This window comes from Elgaria multicarinata, chromosome 18, assembly GCF_023053635.1.
Source record: "Elgaria multicarinata webbii isolate HBS135686 ecotype San Diego chromosome 18, rElgMul1.1.pri, whole genome shotgun sequence".
NCBI lineage: Eukaryota > Metazoa > Chordata > Lepidosauria > Squamata > Anguidae > Elgaria > Elgaria multicarinata.
Genome location: NC_086188.1, coordinates 17,015,504 through 17,042,526, shown reverse-complemented (window position 1 = coordinate 17,042,526; position 27,023 = coordinate 17,015,504). Strand labels below are relative to the sequence as shown.

General features: G+C 47.8%; 1 protein-coding gene across 1 annotated transcript in view; it reads right to left on the bottom strand.

Annotated features, from left to right (window-relative positions):
• CCDC60 (coiled-coil domain containing 60) overlaps window positions 1–27,023 on the bottom strand; it is a 64,998-nt gene that overhangs the window by 23,119 nt on the left and 14,856 nt on the right. Inside the window, exons 2-6 of the mRNA XM_063143779.1 lie at window positions 21,449–21,529; window positions 18,891–18,970; window positions 7,586–7,777; window positions 4,098–4,220; window positions 2,963–3,067 (exon numbers count right to left, since the gene is read on the bottom strand). Of these exons, the coding sequence (XP_062999849.1) occupies window positions 2,963–3,067; window positions 4,098–4,220; window positions 7,586–7,777; window positions 18,891–18,970; window positions 21,449–21,529 (581 nt within the window). The remainder of the gene's footprint in view (window positions 1–2,962; window positions 3,068–4,097; window positions 4,221–7,585; window positions 7,778–18,890; window positions 18,971–21,448; window positions 21,530–27,023) is intronic.

Genomic DNA, 27,023 nt, shown 5'->3' with positions numbered 1-27,023 from the left:
GTCCAGCATTCTGTTCACACAGTGGCCCACCAGCTGCGTACCGCAAACCCCACAAGCAGGACATGGGTGCCTTAGCACCTTCCTGACCACGTTTCCCAGCAACTGGTGTACGTAGACGTTCTGGCTCTGATTACTGGAGGCACCGTAGAGCCATCAGGACTAGTAGCCTTTGATAGCCTTCTCCTCCAGATCTCCAGATGTGGAGAAGGCTCTTCTATAGCAACCTGGCAGGGATCAAATCTGCGACGAGGGCTCTGCACATTCCAAGAGGGCATACAATGTTTCTGGTTTTCTAAAGCCCTAGCAACCTTCACTTGATGGGTGGGCTTGTACCTGAATTGATGTTTTCAGGAAGGGAGTCTGAGCAACTAAGGCAAATAGTGGTGGCAAAAGATGAAGTTCTCCACCTTATTGACAAATTAAAAGCAAATAAATCACCCGGCCCGGATGGTATCCATCCTAGATACCATCTCTTCAAATACTTAAAAGGTTGTCACACAGAAGAGGGCCAGGATCTCTTCTCGATCCTCCCAGAGTGCAGGACACAGAATAACGGGCTCAAGTTAAAGGAAGCCAGATTCCAGCTGGACATCAGGAAAAACTTCCTGACTGTTAGAGCAGTACGACAATGGAATCAGTTGGCTGGTGAGGTCATGGGCTCTCCCACACCAGAGGCCTTCAAGAGGCAGCTGGACAACCATCTGTCAGGGATGCTTTAAGGTGGATTCCTGCATTGAGCAGGGGGTTGGACTCGATGGCCTTGTAGGCCCCTTCCAACTCTCCTAATTCTATGATTCTAGAGTTCTCAAAGATGAAATTGCTGATCTTCTAACCAAAATATGCAACATGTCCCTAAGCTCAGCCGTTGTACCAGAGGACTGGAGGATGGCCAATCTAACACCAATTTTTAAAAAGGGATCCGGGGGCAGAGAGGAATATGGGAATTTACAGGCCAGTTAGTTTTAACATCTGTTCCAGGTAAATTGGTTGAAAGCATTATTAAACACAACAAGAGTAAGCATATAGAAGGGGACAAGTCCTCCTGAAAAAGAACCGACACAGATTCCGCAAAAGCAGAGAGCTTCGGCTACGGGGCGGTATATAAATGTAATAAAATAAATAAATAAATAAATAAGTCCTGTCTCACTAATCTTTTAGAGTTTTCTGAGAATGTCAACAGACATGTAGACAGGGGAGATGCAGTGGACATTGTATACTTGGACTTCCAAAAGGCTTTGCATAAAGTCCCCCACCAAAGACTCCTGAGCAAACTTAGGCCACGTCTACACAGCGTTCCGAAGGTGCCCTGAAGCCCCTTGAGGGCGCCCCGAAAACGCTTGTGGAGTACGTACCTTAATCGTCCCCAGAAGAGGCGGAGGAGGAGGCGTGCTTCGGCAGCGCAGACTGTGGGCGGGCTGCTCCAGGCTCCGTTTCCCTTTAGCCAGCAGGCCCTGCGAGAGCTCCCACCAGCGGTGCTGGGTCGTGGGAGGGAAGAGAGCGGACGGGCGAGGAAAGGGGAGGGCGCCTCCCACGCCCCCGGGACCGCGCAGGGGCCTCCGCCCCCGCTGCCAAATGACGCCTCCTCCTCCGCCTCTTCTGGGGACGATTAAGGTACATACTACACGAGCGTTTTCGGGGCGCCCTCAAGGGGCTTCAGGGCGCCTTCGGAACGCGGTGTAGACTTGCTCTTAGTAGTCATGGAATAAGGGGAGAGGTCCTCTTGTGGATCAACAGCTGGTTAAAGAACAGAAAGCAGAGTAGGAATAAATGGTAAATTCTCCCAATGGAGGGAAGTAAATAGTGGGGCCCCACACTTTTCTCCCTCTCCCACAATACTAGAACCCAGTGGGGTCAACCCCATGAAGCTGATTGGCGGAAGATTCAGGGCAGATCAAAGGAAGGACTTCTTCACGCAGGGCAGAGCTAAAGTATGGAATTCACTACCACAAGTTGTGGCGATGGCCACCAGTTTGGATGGCTTTAAAAGAGGGTAGGATAAATTCCTGGAGGCAAAGGCCATCAACGGCTACTAGTCCTGAAGGCTATATGCCGCTTCCAGTATCAGAGGCAGTAGGCCTGGGTACATCGGTTGCTGGGGAACATGGGAGGGAGGGTGCTGTTGCACCCATGTGCTGCTTTTGGGTCCCTGGCAGAGCACTGGTTGGCCACTGTGTGAACAGAGTGCTGGACTAGATGGACCCTCGGTCTGATCCAGCATCAGGGCTCTTCTGATGTTCTTATTAGCAACATTAGTCTTTACAACAGGCCTGTCCGCGGACACTCCCTGCTCAAGCTAAGCGCCACCACTTTATGGGCCTGGGGTGAGGGACAAGCACCACCTTTCTACAAACTAGGTGGAGAAAGGGGTTAAACAGGAATGATTTCAGGAATAAAATAATGCGCTGTGAATTACATGTGCTGATGGAGAATTAATGTCAGAACGGGTGTTATATGTATATATAACTGCAGGTGATAGATGCCAAGGAGACACGTGGGATTTTGGTGGCAGTAAAACAAACTGAATAAAAACTTATTTCGATGTTCACAAACTTTGTTTCATCATAAAACTTTTCAGACCCTTGTCAAAACCTCTCGTCCAATCCTTTCTCTCTTCTCATACACACTTTCCTTTCTCTCTCACACCTTCACTCTTGAACTTCCTTTATTATCAGGATTGTTTAATATACACCAACTATCTGCACACTACACTCAAAAGACCACCCTCTTTACCCTGATCCTCGAATTCTCCCCCGAACCAAAGTACTTTAAAAACACCCCCATCACCTCAGTCATTCCCTTATATATCCTCCTCCCCCCTCCTAAGATATTCAATCTCCACCCACTCAGGTCAACATCCTAAACACAATAGACTTACAAATCCCTAGACATACATTAGGGAACTGACTTGTGGGGGGGTGTAACGCCACAGCACCCCCTTTCATGACCTTGCAGCCAGGCTTACCTGGGATTCCAGCACGTGATCAGAGGCTTCATGCTGGTGTTGGGTTCAAGAGTCAGCGCTTCCAAGAGCCAGTTGAGGGCACAGAGCTGCCGAAAGATGGATTCACTGGCAAAAACAGAGGAAGACAGGTGGGCTGACTGGTGGAGAAGAGGGAGAGAAGGGCTCATGTGTTCACTTTGGCCAAATGGGCCACCATCCAGAGAAACGCGCAGCCAGGCTCTGGACGTGCGGTGCTCAAACGGTGTTGTAACTGCAGGTATTGTTGGTGTGGGTCCTGTGGACCAGGGGTGGGCAGAAAGTAGATCTCTAGGTGTCTGGACTTCAACTCCCAGCATTCCTGATCATTGATCCCACTGGCAAGGGCTTCTGGGAGTTGAAGTCCAAAACATCGAAGCTACTTTCTGCCCACTCCTGCTATAATCCACCCCCTTTAGCATCACTCTCCCACAACTAGTTGTCCCCCTTTTCCCAAAGAAATACATACAAAGGAATCAAAGTACCTCTGAGCATACACAGAGAGCCTTACAGAAACTGCCACGCAACTGGAGGTTGTCTTCGGAAAGAAGCTCCCTTCCAGAACAGATCATAAGGATCCTACATGTGTCTCCACAGGAATCTTTCCCCATATTCTGAAAGAATGGGAAAGCCCCCGGCTTGCACAGCCCTCCAAGAGTATCCAGATTTACACTGAACCCACTCCACTAATGGCAGTAGTCTTTTCAGCCCTCTCCATCCCACAGCTGACCCTACGGCTCCTTGAAAATGCAGCACAGTGCCAGGAAACCCTTACTGCATGGGGTGAGCTGTGGTGTGGGGGTGGGAACCCCAAAGAATCAGGCAGAGGGGTCTTCCACGAACAGAGCTCTTTCTCTCGTGGAAGGCTGATCCTGGATCCAATCCAGTATCCACGGAAACAGAATTTAATAACCAGGACCTGGGAAATACACCAGGACACATGTAAAATCAAAAGGATCAACTTGAGCAGACAGAATCAACTTGGAGACCATATTTGGTCTCTCAACTGTTTTAATTTGGATGCGTGTGTGTGTTGTTGTTTCATGGATCACCCACTTCTGAAACATCAAACATTATTTAGGGGTGGGGGGGAGGAGACAGGGGGTGCCTTGAGACGTACAAATGCTCATCCGGATGTTTTTGTGCCAGCAGGCCGTTATAGAACGGAGTGAACGGCCGGATCCTTTTCTTCTTCTGCTTCCTCTGCCTCTCTCTCATAATGGGACATTCTGTCATAAAGAAACTAAAGGAAGAGACAGGCAAGACAGGCGTCAGTAAACAAAAGCACAGGGCGTTCTAGTCCGGCACTGCGGATCTGGTTTCTGCTCTCCCTCGTCTCCGCCTTTTCCGAAGAACAGCCTGACCTGCCAAGATGAGTGGGGGGTGGGGGGGTCACGGTGCCCCACACGGCAGGCTGCCGTGACGTAGTTACAGCGTGATGCAAGTGGAGCAGGCTTGTATTAAGAGCCAGGCGATGGCTTTAAGGACATAAGAAGAGCCCAGCTGGATAAGAGCAAGGGTCCATCTACTCCAGCACTTGGCTCCCTTTTTGAAAGGCCAAAGTTTAAAAGCTCGCCCCTTTGGGTGGTCCATACTGGGGCTCCAACCTGGGTGACGCCCACTCGCTTTCATCACTGCCCATTTGCTACATGAGTAGAGCTGTGCTGGAACAGACCAAGGGACTGGCCGGCGAAACCACATCACGCCAGTCCTTTTACAACTTCATTGGCTGCCAGTCCAGGTCCAGGCCCGATTCAAAGTGCTGGTATTGACATTTAAAGCCCTAAACGGCTTGGGGCCAGGTTATTTGAAGGAACGCCTCTTTCCATTTGTGCCTGCCCAGACCTTAAGATCATCTACAGGGGCCCTTCTCCGTGAGCCCCTGCCAAAGGAAGTGAGGCAGGTGGCTACTAGAAGGACGGATTTCTCCGCTGTGGCACCCCGGTTGTGGAATGAGCTCCCCAGAGAGGTCCGCCTGGCGTCTACACTGTACTGCTTTCATCGCCAGCTGAAGACCTTTTTATTCTCTCAGTATTTTAACACTTAATTTTAACTGAAATTTAAATTTTACTGTTCTAACTCTGTATTTTAATCTTATATCAATTTTGTTGCGTGGTTTTATCCTGGTTGTGCTTTTTATACTGTATTCTGTAATTGTGCTTTTAACATGTTGGTTGTTTTATTATGGTTTTAACTTTTGTGAACCGCCCAGAGAGCTTCGGCTATTGGGCGGTATAGAAATGTAATAAATAAATAAATTAATAAGGGTCCGTAACGTCCAGGAAACCTAAAAGCAGGACACGGGTGCAACAGCACCCTCCCACCCATGTTCCCCAGCCACTGACGGACATAGGCATACTGCCTCTGATACTGGAGGTAGCACAGGGACAACAGGACTAGCAGCCACGGATACCCTTCTGCTCCAGGAATTTATCCAATTCGTTTTTCAAAGCCATCCAAATTTCTGTTTGATCATCATCATCATTATTATTATATTTATTTATATCCTGCCTTTTCCCCAGTATTGGAACTCAAGGCCGTTTACAAGGTTAAAACATGTACAATTAAAACATATAAATATAAATTACAAAAGTTAAAATAGAATTAAACCTACAGTAAAATTAAAAACATGTTAAATTTTTAAAAAACTGTAACAGGTTAAAAGGGTGCCGGGGATGATCCAATACATTAACACAGGTCCAGTATAGTTCCAAAAGCCTGCTGAAACAAAAAGGGTTTTGCCTGCCTCCGAAAGTGTAGCACAGAGGGAGCCAGCCTAGCCTCCCTGGGGAGGGAGTTCCAGAGCCTTGGAGCAGCCACCGAGAAGGCCCTGTCCCGCGTACCCATCAGGCGTGCCTGGGATGTTGGTGGGACCGAGAGAAAGGCCTCCCCAGATGATCTCAGAACACGAGCAGGCTCACATGGGAGAAGACAGTCTTTCATCCATATACTCAATTGGTAAAGATGTTCCTTGATGCCTAGAAGGTGGAACATAGGAAGCTGCCTTATCATGAGTCAGACCTTTGGTCCATCTAACCCAGTATTGTCAACACTGATTGGCAGCAGCTCTCCAGGGTTTCAGGTAGACGTTTTCCTCCCCTACCTGGAGATGCCAGGGATTGAACCTGAGCTCTTCTGCATGCCAGACAGGGGCTCTGCTACTGAGCTACAGCGCCCCCCTGTCAGCAAGATGCTTCCTTAAATGAGCATTGATGGCTTTTGACAGCTAGTGGCTACTAGCTGTTGCACACGCTTATCCCTTGGGCAGGTTCTGGGAAGAAAAAGCTGAAGTAGTTGGAACGTCAGTGAGCGCAAGGGAAGACACACACACACCCAATAAAATGGGAGAATGAAGAAAGAGGTGGGCCTCTAGAAAGCAGTGGTTTATTTTAGGAAGACTGCCATAATAGCAAATCCGTTCACTGAACGCCAATCCTTACGTAGACAAAAAGGCACCATCTGCACACAGAAAGGGGGGGGGGGTTATCAGCCCGGTTATGGGAACCCCACATTTTGCAGAGGTTACGGCAACAAAAATGCTCCAAACAGCCCAATGAGCGACAAGCACCATTCATTCATGGCTTATTGTATCTTAGCAAATTGCCATTATACACAAGCATGCTCAGAGGCTACAGAGTGCTGGCTGAATGTGATGTGTGGGGATGAGTGAGGTGGGGTGAGGTGAGTGATCAAAGACGTTGGCCAGAACGCACCCCGCAACTTTTTCTTGCAGGTCCAACTTGTTCTCTCTCTTGACTGGGTTCACACAACCCGCTGTTGAACTGTGGGTTGTTTGTTGAACCGTGGGTTAGCATATTATCTGAACCCAGGACACTTTCTGCAGGGTGGCTTGTTGTTAACCATGCAATGCAGCTTATTTTCCTCGAACAAGCCACCTTGAGAAGCCACCAGGGTGGTTAACAAGTCACGCTACGTGGTTAAGAAGCTACCCTGTGGAACACGTCCTGAGTTCAGACAACGCGCTAGCCCACGATTCAACAAACGACCCACACTCCACCACTGAGCATGGGTTAGCATGTTGTGTGAACATGTGTGTGTGTGTGTGTGTGTGTATATATATATATATATATATATATATATATATATATATATATATATATTCTTGAGTGATCTGTTTGTGATGCCCCAGAATAAGGCACATGAAGACCCCCTTAGCCCCAAGGGTAACCTAAGGCTGGAATTCTTCGCAAATAAATGACTGCTTTCTAACACCAGCTTGAGCTTGCGGCTCACCCTTCATTATTCCAGTTGGAACGCAGCCTGCACTGGAGACAGAAATCTAAGGGGTACGGTGGCTTTTGGGGGGTGGGGTGGGGGTGGGGTCTGCAACTTTTGTTTGGGGAGCATGGGAAACAGCTACTGGGTCAGCAGAACGAAAGTCTGCTATCCAGGCCCCGTGTCGCCTTCCTCATAAAGAGTCAGGAGATGGTTTTGGTTAATCTCACAAACAGCTGTGGAGCAGGGTCCCGGCGGGAAAAAGCAAAGCTCCCTCAATGATTTCAGCTGAACTCTTAATCAAACCAGCTATGGAAACCAGCTACTTGGAAAAGAAAATGCGTGAACGAGGAAACCCCGAAGAACACATACTCAGTTATTTCTTCATCAGATGACCCCTCATCTGACGATGAGGACAATGGGGCTTTAGGGGCCCGAAATTCAGTTTTCCACCTCTCCTCTTCTTTCTGCTCTTCCAGCTTGTGAGCCATCTTCCTCTCCGCAGTCTCTCTGTGCAGAGTATGGAAATACCCCCGCCCGATCTTCACGGAGTTGATCAAGCACCTGTTTGAAATGACGGGAAACCAAACGCTTAAGAACGTAAGAAGAAGAACGTAAGAAGAGCCCAAGGGTCCATCTAGTCCAGCACTCTGTTCACACAGTGACCAACCAGCTATCGACCATGGGCCAACAAAGCAGGAAATGGGTGCAACAGCACCCTCCTACCCATGTACCCCAGCAACTGGTGTACACAGGCTTACTGCCTCTGATACTGGAGGTAGCACACAACCGTCAGGGCTAGTAGCCATGGACAACCTTCTCCTCCAGGAGCTTATCCAACCCCCTTTTAAAGCCATCCAAATGGGGGGCCATCACTATGCCCCGTGGTAACGAATTCCATACTTTAACTACGTGCTATGTGGTTCATCAAGTGTGGCGCCGAGAACTGGACGCAATACTCAAGATGAGACATAACCAGTGCCAACATCACGCCAGTCCTTTTACAACTTCACTGGCTGCCAGTCCAGGTCCGGGCTCGATTCAAAGTGTTGGTACCAAAGTCCTAAATGGCTTGGGGCCAGGTTATTTGAAGAAATGCCTCCTCCCATATGTACCTGCCCGGACCTTAAGATTATCAACAGGGGCCCTTCTCCGTGAGCCCCTGCCAAAGGAAGTGAGGCAGGTGACTACTAGGAGCAGGGCTTTCTCTGTTGTGGCACCCCGGCTGTGGAACGAGCTCCCCAGAGAAGTCCGCCTGGCGCCTACACTGTATTCTTTTCGTCGCCAGCTGAAGACCTTTTTATTTTCTCAGTATTTTAACACCTAATTTAACTTAAATTTAAATTTTGCTGTTTTAATTCTGTATTTTAATCCTATATCAATTTCTGCTGTGTGGTTTTATCCTGGTTGTGCTTTTTATCTTGTATTTTGGTTTTTAGATTATTGGTTGTTTTATCATGTTCCTTATGGTTTTAATTTTTGTGAACTGCCCTGAGAGCTTCGGCTATTGGGCGGTATAAAAATGTAATAAATAAATAAATAAATAAAATAAATATCATAGGAAATGCAGCAATAGGGAGATGCTATTTTCCCGTTTGAGAAGAACTATTACCCTCTGATTTCTACCAAGAGGAAAAATGTGCATGCTAAAAAGACTGTTGAGAAACCCATGGTTGCATCAGAAGTCTCTGATCTTTCTCCGCCCCGCCCCCCCCCCGCTCCCACATTTGCTTATGACAGAGCTGGCAAACCTGCACCCCTCAGCCTGATTTCAAAAGCCCCGTGAAAGTGATCAGTTCCTACCTGGAAAAAGTGAGCTGCCCTTCCCCCAGCAAGAAAGAGAGAGAGAGAAGGGGTAGCCTTATGCATGTTCACCTCTGGCCCTGCCCACTGCTGACTTCAGCCCCGCCCACTATCAGCAGCCCCGCCCATTATCAGCCCCCAATATATTATCCTTAACGGAAGTAAACATTTCCCCTCTCCTGCCTTACAAGCTGCTTGCAGAAGTCCAGGGAACTTGTCCCAGATACTGACAAGTTCAGTCTTGTTCATTTGTCTACACTCATCAGACCATCATAAACAAATATTTAACAAAAGATGCTAGATCTCAATGCAAAGGTAAGATATTTACATAAAGTTTACATAAACCCAAATCAGATACAACCTTCAAAGTCTGGGTCTCTAGCTAAAATAACTAAAATTACACAAATCTAGATTAAATTAGATAAAATCACTCAGGAATGTAAAGTTCTGGATCGCCTCGTCAGTTTCTCCTCCTCATCTTGCATCCCATTATGGATGCGAGGAAATCAGCCATAATCCTTGGAGGCTATGCATACTGACTGGAGAATGTGCATATTGCCCGGAGATGTGGGAAACTATTCATACTGCCCCCAAAATGTGCACGATTTTTAGGATTTTTTTTTAGGATGTTTTTAACAATGTATATTATGTTTTAATTCAGTTTTATGTATTTTATCATTTATTATTGTTCCCCGCCTCGATCAGAATGGAGAGGCAGGTAAAAATTATTATTATTATTATTATTATTATTATTATTATTATTATTATTATTATTTCCAAATACTCCATAAGGATGGTGAATGTGTACAACAGCTGGTTATGTACAATGGACGGTCAACTCACATTACCCCTGACGTATATAAAACTGTTTTTAGCTGTCTAAATTGTTTTAAAGTCTTGGTATTTAAATTTTTATGCTGTATTTTTACACCGCATTTTTAACGTTGTATTTTATTGTCTCATGAATTGTTGCAAGCCGCCCAGAGAGGTTTGGCGATTGGGCAGGATAGAAATGAAATGAAATAAATAAAGCTGCTTTGGGCACCTCCTGAAAAGAGAAAGACGGGGTATTTTATTTATTTATTTATTGCATTTCTATACCGCCCAATAGCCGAAGCTATTAAAATGCTTTAAAATAAATATCTTTAATAAGACCAATCGGAGTTTGGGCAGGTCCCAGGCAGGTGGAGCAAAACAAGAGGGGAGACATGAGAGCACTCTTCAAATACTTAAAAGGTTGTCACACAGAGGAGGGCCAGGATCTCTTCTCGATCCTCCCAGAGTGCAGGACACGGAATAACGGGCTCAAGTTAAAGGAAGCCAGATTCCAGCTGGACATCAGGAAAAACTTCCTGACTGTTAGAGCAGTGCGACAATGGAACCAGTGACCTAGGGAGGTTGTGGCCTCTCCCACACTAGAGGCCTTCAAGAAGCAGCTGGACAACCATCTGTCAGGGATGCTTTAGGGTGGATTTCTGCATTGAGCAGGGGGTTGGACTCGATGGCCTTGTAGGCCCCTTCCAACTCTGCTATTCTATGATTCTAAGAGATCTAATCGTTTTCACGCAGGGAGCAAAGAAAACATATATTTAAAATTCCAGTTTCAAAGTGTCACATTTATGTAGTAACTTAATAAAATTAGCCTTTGCTGCCAACATGACGAGGAGGTAAGAATCATTCATTAAAATGCAAATGTATCCGAGATGAACTTTGGAATACATTTATTAGGGTAATTGAGCTCCAGCCGACTGTAAGTCACAACACGGATTTTCCGCCACCTTGCCGACAAAGGGCAGGCCTTTCTTGTAAACTAATATCTTTGTCAGTGGGAAAATTAAGAGAGATTTCTGAGCGCTAATCATTTTCAGTGGAATACTCGAGCTGCCTTATGAGATTAAATTAATATAGATAAAGGTCACTCTTGTACTGTACCAAAATAAGTGTGACCTAGCAGCAAACAAAGTATACAGAAAGTGGATTGGAGCATACTTTTAGGGCTTAATATAATGTCACATACCTTTCTTTATGTTAAACCTTTTATCCCCCCCATGAGCGGTTCATTAATTGTAACACAGACTTGGCTATAGAATTAGAGCTTTCCCGTCCAATATTAATGAGGCTTGACACATTTCTTTAAGCAAAAGACATGCAGCTGCAATCCCCCATCGACTTACATGGGGCCAAGTCCTATTGAACTCAATGGGGCTTACTTCCGAGGAAACATGCACAGGCTGGGACTGCAGAAGGACCCAATCCTGTAGGTCTTCCGGCCATTGCTCTGACGTTGGGACAACATTGAGGACTTGTGTGAAGCTTGAGAACAAGTCAGAGGACTCTATTAGCATCAGCCTGCCTCCTAACACATTGGGGGAATTTCCTTCTCCTGAAAAGCAAATGAGATCAGGAAGGAGGAGTGGGAAAAAGGCCGCTGCAACCTTCACCCTTCATATTGGATTATTAGATTGTAAGCCTATGCGGCAGGGCCTTGCTATTTACTGTTTTACTCTGTACAGCACCATGTACATTGATGGTGCTATATAAATAAATAATAATAATAATAAGAGTGGGCAACCTCTATGTTGGACTGCAATTTCCAACAGCCCTAGCCAGCATAGCCAATGATGAAGGATTATGGGAATGGCGGCCCAGCCAGAACTGCAAGGCTGCAAGCTGCCCACCCCTGGACTAGATGACCACAACATAAATAGGCTGTGAAGAGCCCCCAAATGTACATCAATTGCACAGTTCACCGACAGGTAGAGGAGTGGATACTGTTGGCATTTCACTTACACTACGAGCTCTACCAGAGGAAGCATGGGAACCGTAGTTCGGTGGTGGTGGGATCTTTTAACAGAATTCATAGCCTTCCCACTGAAGTACAATTCCCAGGATTCTTTGAGGGAGGCCCAGTTAATTACATCTGTAGTATAGTTACGCCACATGCCTGAATTTTCGCCTGGTAAATGACCTTTAGAAGGCCCTCCCAACTACAGGAGGGTTTGCAGCTTCAGGATGGTGTTACTTGAGTGCAACCATCCGTCATGCCTGTCTGCTCACTCCTCGTTGCTCCCCTTTCCTTGAGAAGGGGAAAATTTAGTCCCAGATGTTTACAGTCTTCAGCTAAAGCTGAGCTCCTCTCTCCTTCCAGAGCTGGTGTAGGAGAGGGAGAAAAGTCTGGGTTCAGGATACCTTAAGGAACACCTGCTTCCATATGAGCCTACTACTCATGCTAATATCCACTTTGGAGGCCCTTCCCCATACATCTTCACTATCTGCATTACAGCGGGTGACAAAGCAGGGCAGGGCCTTCTCTGCATTGGCACTGATGTTCTCAAACACCCTCCCTAAGGAAATTTACCCAGTCCCTTCCTGCTGGCTTTTAGACATCAGGCTTTTTTCTGCAGAGCTTTTGGGGCACTCAAATTATTCTTTTTTATGGTAACTGAATGCTGCCTTTTACTGTTGACTGTTTTTACACAATGCGTGCCTATTGATTTTAGTACGTCCTGCAACTCAGCTTGAAGATTTTATCTCAGATTTTATAGACAGACTATAAGCACTTTAATAATAAAATGCAATAGATTAGTTTCACCTCTATGAGTGTCTCTACATTAAGAGAAATAGCACTGCTTCCTGGGGCTTTGTGCTTCCTGGTTCTTTGGTACGATTGTTAGGGGCTGCATTACACCGACAGAGAGGGGAACCACGTGGTTGGAAGTGAATTTCCCCTCTATTCACTTCATTTGAGACAGTGCCATCTACTGGCAGAAGATCCCGCTTTTTCAGGATACTACCACATTAAAAGTGGTTCTTTTCATAGTGGAATTTCCAAGGGATACTGTGGGAGATGTCCTGATCATTGACGACATCATGTAATGGACCCACAAACTTCCATGAGCGGCCAATCACGAGTGTGCAATAAATCGCTTGTTTAGAGGAGCTCTGTGTATAAGTACCTGAGCGTCAGCTAGGGTAAGCCAGGATACTTAAAAAACAAAAATGAAAAACCTTTAGGCAGGGCTATATGCGAGTACTGATTTTGTTGAAAAAGCATAAAAGCGTGGGAAAAGCCTAGAATTAAGGACTAGCTGTAGAATTCTGCTTCCTGAGCATCTCAATTTTTTAAAAAATACATAAATAAGTTTCAAGCCCTCATGGCTGTAAAGACAATTTGCAAAATGTGTGGGCCTGGAGGACTCTTAACGACCACAGGGGAGAGGCCAAGCAGCTTTTCTGGATGTTCATCATTATTATTGCAGGGCCTTTCTCAGTTCTGGAGTCAGGCAGGAGGTGAAACAACACTACAAAACAGTTAATACCAAAACCTCCTGAAGGGTTCCACACCTTCTTGCACCAAGATAAATTACAATTTAATGAACAAAAGTTTCCCCAAACTATTAGAAGAAACGACCATTGTTATTATTATTTTAATTCCCTAAAGCTTGCAGACCTTGCAGACTTTAAGAACCACTTCTGCAAGACGAGTTGGTCATAACATACCAGAATCAAAGTAGCCTCAAACAATAAAGCCGGTATGCCCTCAATGTGAAGACCCACTAATTCATCAAGTATTAGTGGATAACTAACAACTTAGTGGATACATCTACACATCAAACTGATTCAAGTCGGCTGCCCTGGTAACGAAACACTCGTGATTCTTCTTAGGGTTGCTAACTTCAAGGAGGAAAAAAACGTGCACGTCAATCATAGTATCCTTCCAAAGGATACTTGCAGGCGTGTTTACATAGATGACAAAAATCCAATAAGCAATAAACAGTTCCGTGGTGCGAAATTGCAACATAGGATAAATTGAGGCTCGAGTGAACCACCAGAGAAGGCAGAGCTGTTGACAGGTACCTAAAACAGCCGCTTCCCTTCATGTGCGATGGCCTAGGTAATATTTCATCCATCCATAAACTCCTGCTAACTGTCGGTTTGTGTCTGCTCTCTAATTAATGGGAGCTGCCATTCACGGGGGGGGGGGGGGGAAGAAAGTTTTCACTTCTGCTTCTTTTGGAAAAGAATTTTGCAAATCTCCAGCCGTGACCGTGCAAGAAGTTTGCCAATTACAGCACTGGCTGCCAAATGGCCAAAAGAGAAAAGGAGAAAAAAAGGCAACAGAGGACCTGTTTCTAAGCAACCGGCATTACTAAGCATTAGCTACAGTGGAAAATAGCGTTGGCTGATAACGCCGGTATCCCAAGCGGAGGCACAATTTCTTTCATTTTTGCACACTCCATTCAGACCTCCTACACAGGGCGCCTCATCTAACACGGTCGGCGCTACACAGGGCTCCTGGGATGGAGGCGGAGAGGGGGGACTGGGCGAAGGACACGAGGAAGGGCCTTGCAGACTACAGATAGGGGCCTTGCAGGAGCCAAGACCGTAAAGCACTGAAGTGAAAATCAAGAGAACAGGCCTTTTTCCAAAGCAACTTCTTTCTTGTTGGCTTTTTTCGTTTTTGAAGCGGGGAAGAAAGCAGACAAGAGCGAATTACGCCTGGCGGAATTCCACTTCCAAGCGGCGCTGGCACGGCAAAGCAGTCAGAGACGCGAAAGCGCGCCGATCAGCAGAGAGCGGGAACGAGCCTTCAAGGACACCAGGCGGTGTCTGCGTTCTGTGATGGGCTCTTTCAGCCTAAGCTTCACTGCAGCATCATCTCTTCTGGTGCCACAGCTGTTGCGTGGACACCGCAGTGGCTGCTCACAAAATAGCCAGCCCCCCCCCCCCAAAAAACCCTGCAGACACTCCGCCAGACAACCCCCCCCAAATCACGCTACAAAAATGTAGAATCATAGAATCATAGAATAGCAGAGTTAGAAGGGGCCTACAAGGCCATCGAGTCCAACCCCCTGCTCAGTGCAGGAATCCACCCGAAAGCATCCCTGACGGATGGTTGTCCAGCTGCCTCTTGAAGGCAGTGTGGGAGAGCCCACCACCTCCCTAGGTAACTGATTCCATTGTTGTACTGCTCTAACAGTCAGGAAATTTTTCCTGATGTCCAGCTGGAATCTGGCTTCCTTTAACTTGAGCCCGTTATTCCGTGTCCTGCACTCTGGGAGGATTGAGAAGAGATCCTGGCCCTCCTCTGCGTGACAACCTTTTAAGTATTTGAAGAGCCCTATCATGTCTCCCCTCAATCTTCTCTTTTCCAGGCTAAACATGCCCAGTTCTTTCAGTCTCTCTTCACAGGGCTTTGTTTCCAGACCCCTGATCATCCTGGTTGCCTTCCTCTGAGTACATGGGCAGAAGGCGATATCCGCTGATTTAGAGAATGGACCTAGAAAGGCAGAAGACGAAGCACGAGGAGTGACAAAAATCTCTGTCTTAGGTACTCTTGGACTCAGGCTTATAGCCCCATTCCTTCTCCTTTAGCACCACCCATTTAGCTTTAAGCCCCTCACATCTAGGGCCATGTCCCAAAGGAACAGGCATATCTATTATTGTTATTGATATCTACTACAACAACAACAAATGCAATGATAGATAATGGACTGGAATCTTATATAATAATTCAGTAGCATAAGGCTTATTACTCGAGATCTACCAGACCGATTTTGCTCATTTTTAGTTTAAACTGAAGCTTGAGCACGGTAGATGTGCAGAAAAAACTTCGAAAAAGCTCAAAGCTCGAGCTTTAATGGCAATTCATTTCCTGCGCGCCAAATAGGCAGAGCAGCCCCTACACCAGCGGGATAACGGACAGCCCTGCTTGGCCAACCAGTGTAGCGCGAAGGCGGGCTCTGGGTGCAGCTACACGCTTAGATTGTCGCCACCAGCGGGGATAGGGGAAGGGGTTGGAGGCGGCCAATCAGGGAGCATGAGGGAGGGGGCGGGCCTTGCCGCATGCTAATTTCAAAGGGGGATTCACTCTGCATGAGCCATATTTGCATTCTGCAGGAGCCCCTCTGTGGTGAGGGGACTGAGTGTATTAAGGTAGTTTTAAAACTGCTACACGTGGCTCCTGGTCCATTTCTGGTCACAATTCGGTATTGGCATTCCTCTAAATCAGCAATTTCTGCAAGACGCATCTAAAACCGCTTCTCATAACCTATAGTTCTGCCCCTGACCTCAACTGTACACCTCCCCCTGCCTGCCCATATCCCTCTGCCCCACACCGACAGAAATACACACTTCTCGAGCTAAGCTAATGTCAAGGAGACCGGAACTAGCCAACTTAGAGAATTAGGCAGAAACGTCTGGGCAAGTCAGAGATCCTAATTGCCCTAAGCTTAACGAGCATCTGTCTCCTTTTATGTCGTTGACCTCGACGGTCCTCTGTAGAAATGCCTTTTAAAGATGTTCCACTAAGGGCTATGAATCGGACCGCTTGTATCGGAGCGTGTGCCCTTCTGAGGTTGGCAGTGATCATTTGTCAGCGTTTATTTTTGCGGCCGGCTGCTAGTACACCCCGCCAGTAGTAAACCATGACATTTACACCGACGTTTGATGTTTACGCTGCAAAAGCGTCGCTCTGATATTCAAATTAACGAATGTACAAAGACCAAAGGGGTCGTTCCATGAAAGGAGCCTACCAGTGGAGCCTGGCGTGAGTTTAAGCCGCCTCTGTTCAACTTTGATGTGTCATCCCTGACAGTTTTCTATTTCCCAGCATACATCTACCGCAGGAAAGCAACGTTTACACCAGTCAAGTCAGAACACAGAGTGCCTGTCTCGCTGCCTTTACAAACGCCTGAATATCCACATTCAAATCCCAGCATTACCATTTAAGGGACCTCAGGTAAACCAGGTTAAGAACCATGCTATCTGAGAGCTTTGGCTATCGGGCAATATAGAAATGCAATAAATATATAAGTGATATAAATAAATATCTGCGTTCCTGCAGCAGCCAGCCTATGGGAAGCCAGCAAGCAGAACACTTCCCTTGGAAAATATCTCTGCCTGGGGAGGCTGGAGACCTGGATTCAAGACTGGCCGCTAATAGACAGCTCAAAGAAATTTAGGTCTCATTTGGAATGAGGCAGCTCCAAATAACGTTACAGCAATGCTCAGTCTTGAGTCCCCAAACATTGGGAGGCTCAAAGGACACGAGAAGGACCTCAGTTCTTGATGACTCCCATTGAAACCAAGAAAATAGCTAATACCAATCTGCAATATTTTAGGGCCAGGATCTCTTCTCCATCATCCCAGAGCGCAGGACACGGAATAATGGGCTCAAGTGACAGGAAGCCAGATTCCGGCTGGACATCAGGAAAAACGTCCTGACTGTTAGAGCAGTACAACAATGGAACCAATGACCTAGGGAGGTCGTGGGGTCTCCTCCCCTAGAGGAATTCAAGAGGTAGCTAGGCAGCCTCCTGTCAGGTATGCTTTAGGGTAGATTCCTGCATTGAGAAGGGGGTTGGACTTGATGGCCTTATAGGCCCCTTCCAACTCTACTATTCTATGATTCCAGTTACGTTGGCGTTATGCTCTATAACCACAGCAGAAAAGGAAAAGCAAGAGCAAACCCAAGGAAGGGCAGGCAGGTGAAAGGGAAGGGCTCTCTGTAGGTTGGGGCTGGCTCGGCTCTCAGGGGTTCTCATTCAGTTTCATGGTACAAATAAAAAGGGTGCAATCCACAGAGAGTGGGTAAAACTGGACCTTTATCCTGGACACTGGGAGTCATAAGGACAAGGAGGCAAGGTAGCAATGACGCTGCCCCTCCCCGACACCTCCAACGCACCTTTTTATTTTCTCCCATAAAAGTGAATGGGTGTTATTCACTTATAGAGGAAAGAAGCAAAGCAGTGCCCATTGAGAACAGTTTTGTGGCAGGAGTAAAATCCGCCCTGTGGTTGGTTCAATGTCTACCTAGAGGACTCCTTCAGGTGGGTGGGTGGGACATGTGTCTCTGCATGCAAAGGACAGCAATGGGATCTACTTAGATATGAAGCGCCCTCTTCCACATTTATTTATTCCATTTGCATCGCAACTTTCTTCAGTCTTCCACTGAGGCACTGCCCAGTGTCGAGGAAATCAAGCCGGGTGGTTCTTTTACCCATGCCCGCAGGTATAGGAAAATGGCTCTATAAATCATTAGCTCTATAAATCATTAGGTTCATGGCTTCTACTTTCACAACTATTAGCTGATGTTGAAATCATGTCACAAGACGGTGTCAACACCGGCAGCTAGAGCAGCCTTCCTCAACCTGGGGCGCTCCAGATGTGTTGGACTACAACTGCTGGCTGGGGCATTCTGGGAGATGCAGTCCAACACATCTGGAGCGCCCCAGGTTGAGGAAGGCTGAGCTAGAGGGTGGAGTAAGATGTTTTCAAGGCAAGCTAACCACAAAAAGGAAACAGATGGAGATTTGATTCCTGTAACTATTGCAATACCCATTTATGTATTGTTTTCTAGTCAGAGCAGAACTTACACTCTGTACATGCCTAAATGCCTTGCTTCTCATTGGTTATTGTATTGCAGAACTGTATTATGATTGGTGGGAAGGTTCTGCCATTGAATCTTAGGGGGAATTGACCCTATAAATATGTTAGCCTTTCCTGAAATTGTTGGGCAGTTCCTCAGGTCTTCTGAGACTGTCACCTTGCAGTGCGCTGCTCGTAATAAACCTTCTAAAGAGAGAGAAATTGTTTCTTGAGAGTCTGTGACCACCACTCAGCGAACCACGGGCACCCGCCCTTTCGGGTTCCACCACACCAGTCCCGGACATATATTTAGTTTCAGCGAGGTTGCCCCATGTGCCTTCAGGCCATGGGATACATGCGACCCCCACACATTCCAGTGATAAGCAATAACGACACTGGTGATGAACTCAGAAAAGGAGACTAACATGTAGCAATTTCAAACTGCTCCCGGGTTTGCACCTTCTTCTCTGGATGTGACGATGTGGTGCAACGTCGCCTTTCCTACCTTGTATGTTGAAGGTCTCTATGGAGAGTCCTCAGATCCTTTTCCAAGTGTCTAATAGGCAGGAGTTTCTTCTCAGGTTCCTGCGGAGAAGGACAGAAGCAAGCAGGCGTTCAGAAAACAGTTGCTTGGGATGATTATCTCGCAGACAGGTGAAGCAAGTTTATTAATTAAATTTAGATCCCACTTTTTTTCCTCTTGCAAGGAACCCAACGTGGTTTACATGGTCCACCTCCTCTCTATTTCATCCTCACAACAGCCCTGTGAGGTAGGTTAGGCTGAGAATCAATGACTGGCCCAAAGTCACCCAGTGAGTGTCATGGCCGAGAGGTGACCAGAACCGGAGTCTCTCCAGTCCCAGACCAACACTCTAACCACTACACACGCTTACAGTTAAATAGATGTAAATGTTTTTTCAGTGCTCTTGTCAATTTCTGAGATCAGTGCGAACATTCCCTTTAAGCCAGAGATGGATAATGTGGAGGGCAGTGTGGTGTAGTGGTTGGAGTGTTGGACTGGGACTGAGGAGACCCGGATTCAATTCCCCTTTTAGCCATGAAGCTCACTGGGTGACTTTGGTCCAGCCAGTGACACTGACAGGGTTATTGTGAGGATAAGATGGAGAGAAGGAGGTGTATCATGAAACCTCCTTGGGCTTCTTGAAGGAAAAGGCAGGGTACAAATGTAATGAATAAAGCTCCATCAGATGAGCGTTTTCTAGCACACTCGTTGCTGGGCACTCACAGATTTCCGCGGGTCCCTCTCACGTCGTCATCTGCATCCCGTGCACCTCCCACCTCTCCTAGTTTTCTTCGCGCCACAAAAAAACACCCCAGTAAGTCTGACTTATTTTAAAGATGGAAGTTGCCGCAATCTCCTGCTGTGTGCAGGAGAAGTAGCGGGATCAAAACGGCCCATCGAATGGGCCAGTCGCACGTTCTTGACTTCCTCTTTCAAAAGAGGAAGTAATGAGGGACAAACGCGTGGGCAGAGAAGCGATGGTAAGCAAATGCGATTTTCCCCTGTGTGATGCTGCTTAAATGAAAAGTGTGGCTTCTCTGACCTCTCAATAGAGCCCACAAGCACAACACTTTCATTTTGTAACATTTGCAATCCCATCAGCTTTGCTTGCCTCCAGAGACTGGTGAAGCAGTGGGATCTCTCTGGAGGACTTTTCGCCTGGCAGGCCGAATTTGGCCCACGGGCCGGAGGTTCCCCATCCCAACCCTATGCATGGCCCCAGCTGAGAATGGAACTCCAATATATCCATGGGCACGAAAAATCAGCCTTTCACGCCTTGGCAAACTGATCATCAGCCTGGCCTCTCTGATCAAGTTTTATTCTGCAAACGATACAAGATGACCTGACTCGTAGTAGACAGGGCAAGTAATTGAAGCCAAAGGTCAAAAGTAGTTTAGCAGGTAATACTTTTAGGCAGAAATTCAGAGGAAATTTGCAAATTCCTCCTCAGGCAAAATAGCCGAGGAATTCCAAGTGGAAGCCACCAATGAGCTTCAATACATTTTCTCAGGGGCCTTCAGCGCATCCCTGGACGACCAATGGATTTCGCCCAAAAGCAAAACACGACGGGGAATTTAGGGGGCTGACCTTTGGCTTTAAAAGATTGCGACCCTATGAATGCCTATATGGAGCTCAGTGGGAATTCCTTCTGAATTAGACCTACTACATAGGATGGCTCTGCCTATTCCATACACACCGGCCCTTCCCCAGCCCGAAAGGAAAGAAAAATGGCCCCAGTCCCAAAAGGAAAGGAAGCATTTTCTCTACCTTGCCTTGCGCTCAACCACTCCATTCCTCACCTGGCCTTCTTACCTCCTCTTCTGCCATCAGAGCCCCAGCCTGGGAAGGTGGTGTGGGTGTGGGTGAAGAATGGGAGAAGGGACTGGGAAGGCAAAGGAAAAAGGCAAGGCTAGGGAACCCCCGGATATCGCGTGATCCAGTCTCTCTTCTCCCCACCACACCCCTTCTCTTCACTCTCCGGCTTCACCTATGAGGTCACGGTTCTGACCTCATAAAAGAAGTTTTCCGCAGCACCTGGGAGGGGGTGGGGGATCTGCAATCAAATCTCTTCCACCCCAGACGTTGTCTAGGTTTGCCCCATAGGATTGCTGTTTTAGTTGTTTTTGCTGCAACGGACTAACACAACGACCCTCTGGAAACCGGGGCAGGAGTTTCTCATCCCTGCTTGGTGTTCTCTGCTCCTCCCGTGCACCTCTGTCTTATCTGGATTAAGCTTCAATTTGTTCGCCCTCATCCAATCCATTACTGCCAACAAACACCGGTTTAGCACAGAAACCGCTTCCTTGGAAAGTATATACTGTACTGCACGGAGGCAAACCAAGATTTGCCACTGATAGCTGCGACTCATCGCAGGCTCCCAGCAATATAGTCGGTCACATTCTAGACCTACAAAATAGACTGTGGGAAGGAAGTCTGCATCTGTGTGCGTTCGCGTGACTGTATCCCGCCAGAAATTAAATCCAAGCTGTGCACCAGGGAAAGCCAAATCTTGCATAGATCGGTGGTCTCTTTAAACTTACCTTTTGTTTCAGCTTCTTCGAACTCACTGGTTCCACATGCTCCACTACTTCTTCTAGGCAGACCTCTTCTCTGGGAAGTTCCTGAAAGATGAGGCAAAACGGTGTCATCAGTACAGAGCCCTGCTGCTAAGAAACCTGTGGCATTCTGGGAGGAAGGTTTCCAGAACTGGTGGAGTTAACATATATCGATACTGCAATGCAATTAATGGATTCTGTGGCAGCCCTGAAGCCCTTGGTACCCCATTGGCTGAGCTGATGCGATGTCTTGGAATGTTTGTGAGCATCCTGGGGGGAGGGAGAGGATATTTATTTAATAGATTTATACACCACTTATCATATTTAGAAGCATCTCTAAGCAGTTCGGAAAAAGATTTAAATACAGATTAAATACAAATTTAGAGAGCAATCCTATGGTCCTTAGACAGTGTCTGGGGAGAGGGAGAGCATACGGTAGTTCAGATTCCTGGATCAGAGATCGGAAACAGTGCTCCAACCTCGGAGCCAGGAATCTGAGCTCCGAGCTCCGCCCTCTGGCAGCCAGCGTGAACAGAACCACGCCAGCGGCCTGCCTAAGCTTGCAAACAAGACCTCAGAGGAGGAAAAGGGGGCGTGCTGATGGGCGGGAAGGTGTGGGGACTGGGGAGGCCGGGTTATGAAGAATTCTCCGCCCCACCCAGCCCCTTCCCTCCCAGTCCACAAAGCCCCAGCTAGATGGGTGAAAATGCCTGTCGAGCCAAAATGCAGAGTGGGAGGAACGCAACGGCGAAGACGGGCATCCTGATACGATTGCGCCCTGAAAGATTTAAATTTTGCAGCACTCCACCACTGCCAGTCAAAGTGCACTTTTGGAAGTTACCACAAGCAGCATTTCAGATGCCTGAAGTCCCATGGGAGGAGTGTGAACAAAGGCTCCCTCGCAAGGCAGCAGAATCCTTCCTGGAAAGCGGAGCAATGACTTCGCGGGAAGGAGGGCGGACTCCTCTTAGGTGAGTGTGGATGTCTGGTGCTACTTCCCACCTGCTAAAGGCAATGTCAAATTGGGTCTCATGGTCAAGATGATTTTGACGAAGACACACCCACTAGGGAGAGGAGGAGCTACCTTGTCCAAGGGGAAAACTAAGGAAGGAAAAGATCCCAGGAAGAAGAGAAGCTGAGTGGCAGAGACTGAAGACAGGCTGTTGGAAGAAAGGGTAAGAATAGGGAGAGGGCTGAAAAGCAAAAAGGGGGGAAGGGGAGGCCAGGGGAGAAGAGACGGGAGAAAACGAGGGCGCTAATGAAAAGGGGTGGCTGTAGGGAAAAGCTCAGAGGGGAGGTTGGACCTCCTTCAGTTTGATAGCTGAATTTCATATTGGACAAGTTCCTGGGGGCCTCATTCCATGGGTAGGCAGGGGCAATGGCAAAGCGGGCGCAGCTAAAATACCAACCATATCAGCATAATTTAACTTAAAGCCATTATTTCCAGTAACTAAGCCTTCGGACGTCAGGAAACACTCTAAGTGACATCCAACTTAGATTACTACATTTTGTACATAGGGCTGACTCTTTTGAGCATTAGAACAAGGGCAGGCCGTGAGCTGCCCACGGGCACCAATGTGCCCCCAAATACCTTTCCTGGTGCCTGCCAAGATGCCCTACCCTTCCCACTTTAAACACACACACACACACACGCATGCACACACACATTTTTATACTGGCAGCTGGGATCGCTGTGAAATAGGTCTCTGTTGAAATTGAAGGTTCAAAAGAGTTGGTTTGCTTAGTGTATTGCGGCTCAAAGTCCACCTCTGCCTTGTACTCAATCTACTTGTCCTTTTGCCATGCCTTCCGTGGCAGCCATTTTGTGGTGGCGCCCACAACAGCTCCTCAAATGCGTTCACGGAGCCAAAAACGTCACCTCCCCCTGCGTAGCAACAAGACGGTTATAACAAGAATGCACCACTTTCAACACCACTTCCTACTGGTATTAAAAGATCTACAATTGCTACCGGTTTGTTCCTGGATCACTTTGATGTATAAAGCCTTAAATGGCCTAGGGCCTACATGTGTGAAGCAGCACCTTTATATAACGGAATTTAGGGGAGACTCGGGGCGTGGAGCGGACCTTTTTTGGGAACCGGAAAGATGAGGAGCAAGCTCATGCGAGCACATTTAGAACTCAATAAAAGAGCTTACTTTCAACCTAAAGTTTGCAAGGAGACAGCTTCCACCCACATCAATCTACCTGGCCTCTAAAATCTGCTAGAGATGCCTTGTCTGGGTAGCATCTTCCCACCCCTCTTCGCAGGTAGGGAGAGGGACTTTGCAATAGTGGTGCCCCGTCTTTAAAATGCCCCCCCCCCGAGGGATCAAATGAGGTGCATGCGTAGGGAATGAGGTGAAGACCTTTTTTTTTTTAATTCACCAAGGCTTTTAACTGAACTGCGTTTCTGCTCTTTTACTGGATTTATTGATTTTACGGACTGCTGTGTCATTGACAGCCTTTGCCTGCTTGCATCCATCTGTGTTGGTCGGTGTTGCTGTTTTGAAATTCTCGCTTCAATGTTCGATCTAGCATTGCAATATTTTATTGTGAGCCGCTCTGGGGGCTTGATAAGTCAAAAAGCAACATCTAAATATGTACTTTTGCCCTCGTTATTGACTTTTTAAATATCACGCTTCCCTCCTACATCCATATGTTTACAGGTCTCTTTTCCATCCCTCCCCTTTATTATTGCTACTCTTACGAAAATCCATTAAAAGATGTTAAAAGGAAAAGGGGAAAGTGGCATATAAACGCTTGGAGGTAATAAATAAAAATAAGACCCTCAGAGATCGCTGAAGGTCTCTACAAGAAACATAAACGCAGATATTCTGAAGATTAAGTCAGCTACAGGAAAGCAGCGCTAGGTGGAGCCTGAAGCTGCCTAACGGATCCGTGGTCTCTCTCTCTCCCCGGAAAGCTGTTTTCAAGGCCTGAGCTGCAAAACGTTCGACCGGGCTATCAAAATGAATCTGGGCCCTGTGCATCACAGGGTGGTTGTTAGCCAGGCGACAGACTTAATAGGGCAGCAGCAAACGAACAACCGGCGTGGCAGAAATGAACTCGTCCACCTGTAAATAAAAGCCGATCGGTTCTCTCGAGAGGCTTTCGGCTTGGGCAGCCCTGCTCCTCGGCTTCCTGGGTAGCGTTTGAAAAAGCTGCTTTTCATAGGCAGGATTCGGATGAAATCCCACCAGGGCAGTTGCTGGGTTTTATGCTTCTTCGTGCACAGCGACTCGGGGTCGGTGCCGAGGGTAGCCAGGGTTGGGCGTCTGTCGAGAGCCCATACCCCAGCAGGGGCCCATTGACCAGAGCCCCCTGGACTTCCTCCTCCTCTTCACCCTTTCAATCTGCTTGTCCACCTGCCTTTTGCCTTGGCCCAGATGATGATGGTGGAGAGAAGGAGGAGCAGGAGATGCTACTGTTGATTTGCTCTCTGACTGTCAAGCAAGCAAGCGGAAGCAATGATGAGAAAGAGGAGGAGGAGCCAGGGCGGGTGTCAGGCTTTTTTGCGCCCTACGCAAGGTGAGCTACTTTCACACACCCCCAGCGTACCCCCAAACCCCCACCCCACCGTACCCACCCCCACCCCAGGTAGGTGGAGACAGGCGGGGATGGAGGCTGCGTTACCTTTCCCTCGCCTGAAGTTGTCCCGGCTTGGCTTTGGCTGGGCGGGACGCTGCAGTGGGGCGGGCGGATCCACGTTCTGACGTCTGGCGGGCCCAGCTGAAGCCAAGCTGGGATGCTGGGGGTGTGTGTGAACATGGAGCCGTCTGTTCGGCCCCCCCCCAAGAGTCCTGGCCAAGCCGGGACGCTGGGGGAGGGGCGGTCAGATGGCTCCATGTTCTGACGTCCGGCGCACGCTGGTAGTCAGAACGTGGCGCGGTCCGTTTCCCCCCCCCCCCAGCGTCCCGGCTTGGCTTTGGCTGGGCGGGCGCCCAGCTGAAGCAATGCCAAGGACGCTGGGGTGGGGGGGCGGAAGGGTGGCTTCGGAACGGTGCGCCCGGAAGCTGCCCTCGCTCGGCTAGAGCGGCTCTGGGAGTGGGAGGGCGACTTCCGGGCACGGCATTCTGCGCCCCCCCTTACCTTGGCGCTCTAGGCGGCCGCCTGACTGGCCTCTATGGCAGCGCCGGCTCTTGGAGGAGCTGATGGTGACAAGCTAGACTCACTGGAAGAGGAGCCCATTGAGGGTGTCTTATTCCAAGGGCCCTCCAAAACTTGGCTGTGCTTGCACTCCCTACCAGCAAGAAATGCAACCCTTTCCGTATTGCTTTGAACAAGGAGAAACGGGAAAGAGGGTTGTATTCAGGTGCATCAGAGCAAAAGCTCTGTTAAGACCATAAGAACATAAGAAGAGCCCTGCTGAATTGGACCGAGGGTTCATCTCACCCAGCACTCTGCTCAAACAGCGGCCAACCAGCTGTCGACCAGGGAACCACAAGCAGGACACGGTGCAGCTGCACCCTCCTACCCATGTTCCCCAACAACTGGTTTATACAGGTTTACTGCCTCTGACACTGGAGGTAGCACTTCCAGTCCCACACCACAGCAAGGGCCCACTGACAAAACAGTTGTTTAAAAGAATAAAATACAAAACAAAACAACCAACAGTACAGGATTACATCAAACTAGATTTCTAGAACGCCTGGGGGGAAAGAAGGCATTTGGCTGACACCAAAAAAATAACAATATAGGCCCCAGGCCAATCTCTTTGGCGAGAGCATTCTATAACCGGAGTGCCACAACTGAGAAGGCCCTGTCTCTTGTAGACACCCACCTAGCTTCCTATTAACAGAACTAAAGAACGTTGAACGTATTAGATTATCTCATCTAGCTTGGGGACTATTCTGTAATGATTCCTGGTCCCCTTATGTTCCTCACTGGCTACTTGATATCGAGCATAGCCATTTCTAACAATTCCATTGACATGCTGAAGGAGGCAAATACTATTTCACCAAGGAATCGCAATACTTCAGTACAAAAAAAGGAGAAGAAAAAAGTAGCAAATGCAAGAGTTGTGATCTGCAGAACCCTGCTTCTAGATCGAAAACCAGAGAGCTAGATTGGGTTTCCCGTAGGACACCCCAGCCTGATGCAGAATCTCACTTTCCTGGAATTCACTACCACAAGATGTAGCAACAGCCATACATTTGGTTGGCTTTAAAGGGGGGGGGGGGATTGGATAAATTCCTGGAGGAGAAGACTATCAATGGCTACTAGCCCTGATGGCTAGGTGCTACGGTACCTCCAGTACCTGAGGCCGGAAGCCTGTGTGCACCAGTTGCTGGGGAACATGGGTGGGAAGGTGCTGTTGCACCATGTTGGCCCCTGGCCGACAGCTAGTTGGCCCCTGTGTGAACAGAGTGCTGGACTAGACGGACCCTCGGTCTGATCCAGCAGGGCTTTTATGTTCTCATCTGTACATGAGCTCTTGCCAAATTGGATTTTACCATTCACTTCACCACAAGGAGTCACTCCATGCATTGGTGGCCTTGTGTGTGGAGCTGTGCTCTCCTCTGAAGTGAATGGGAAAACTCTCGTGAAAGTTTGTTGCTC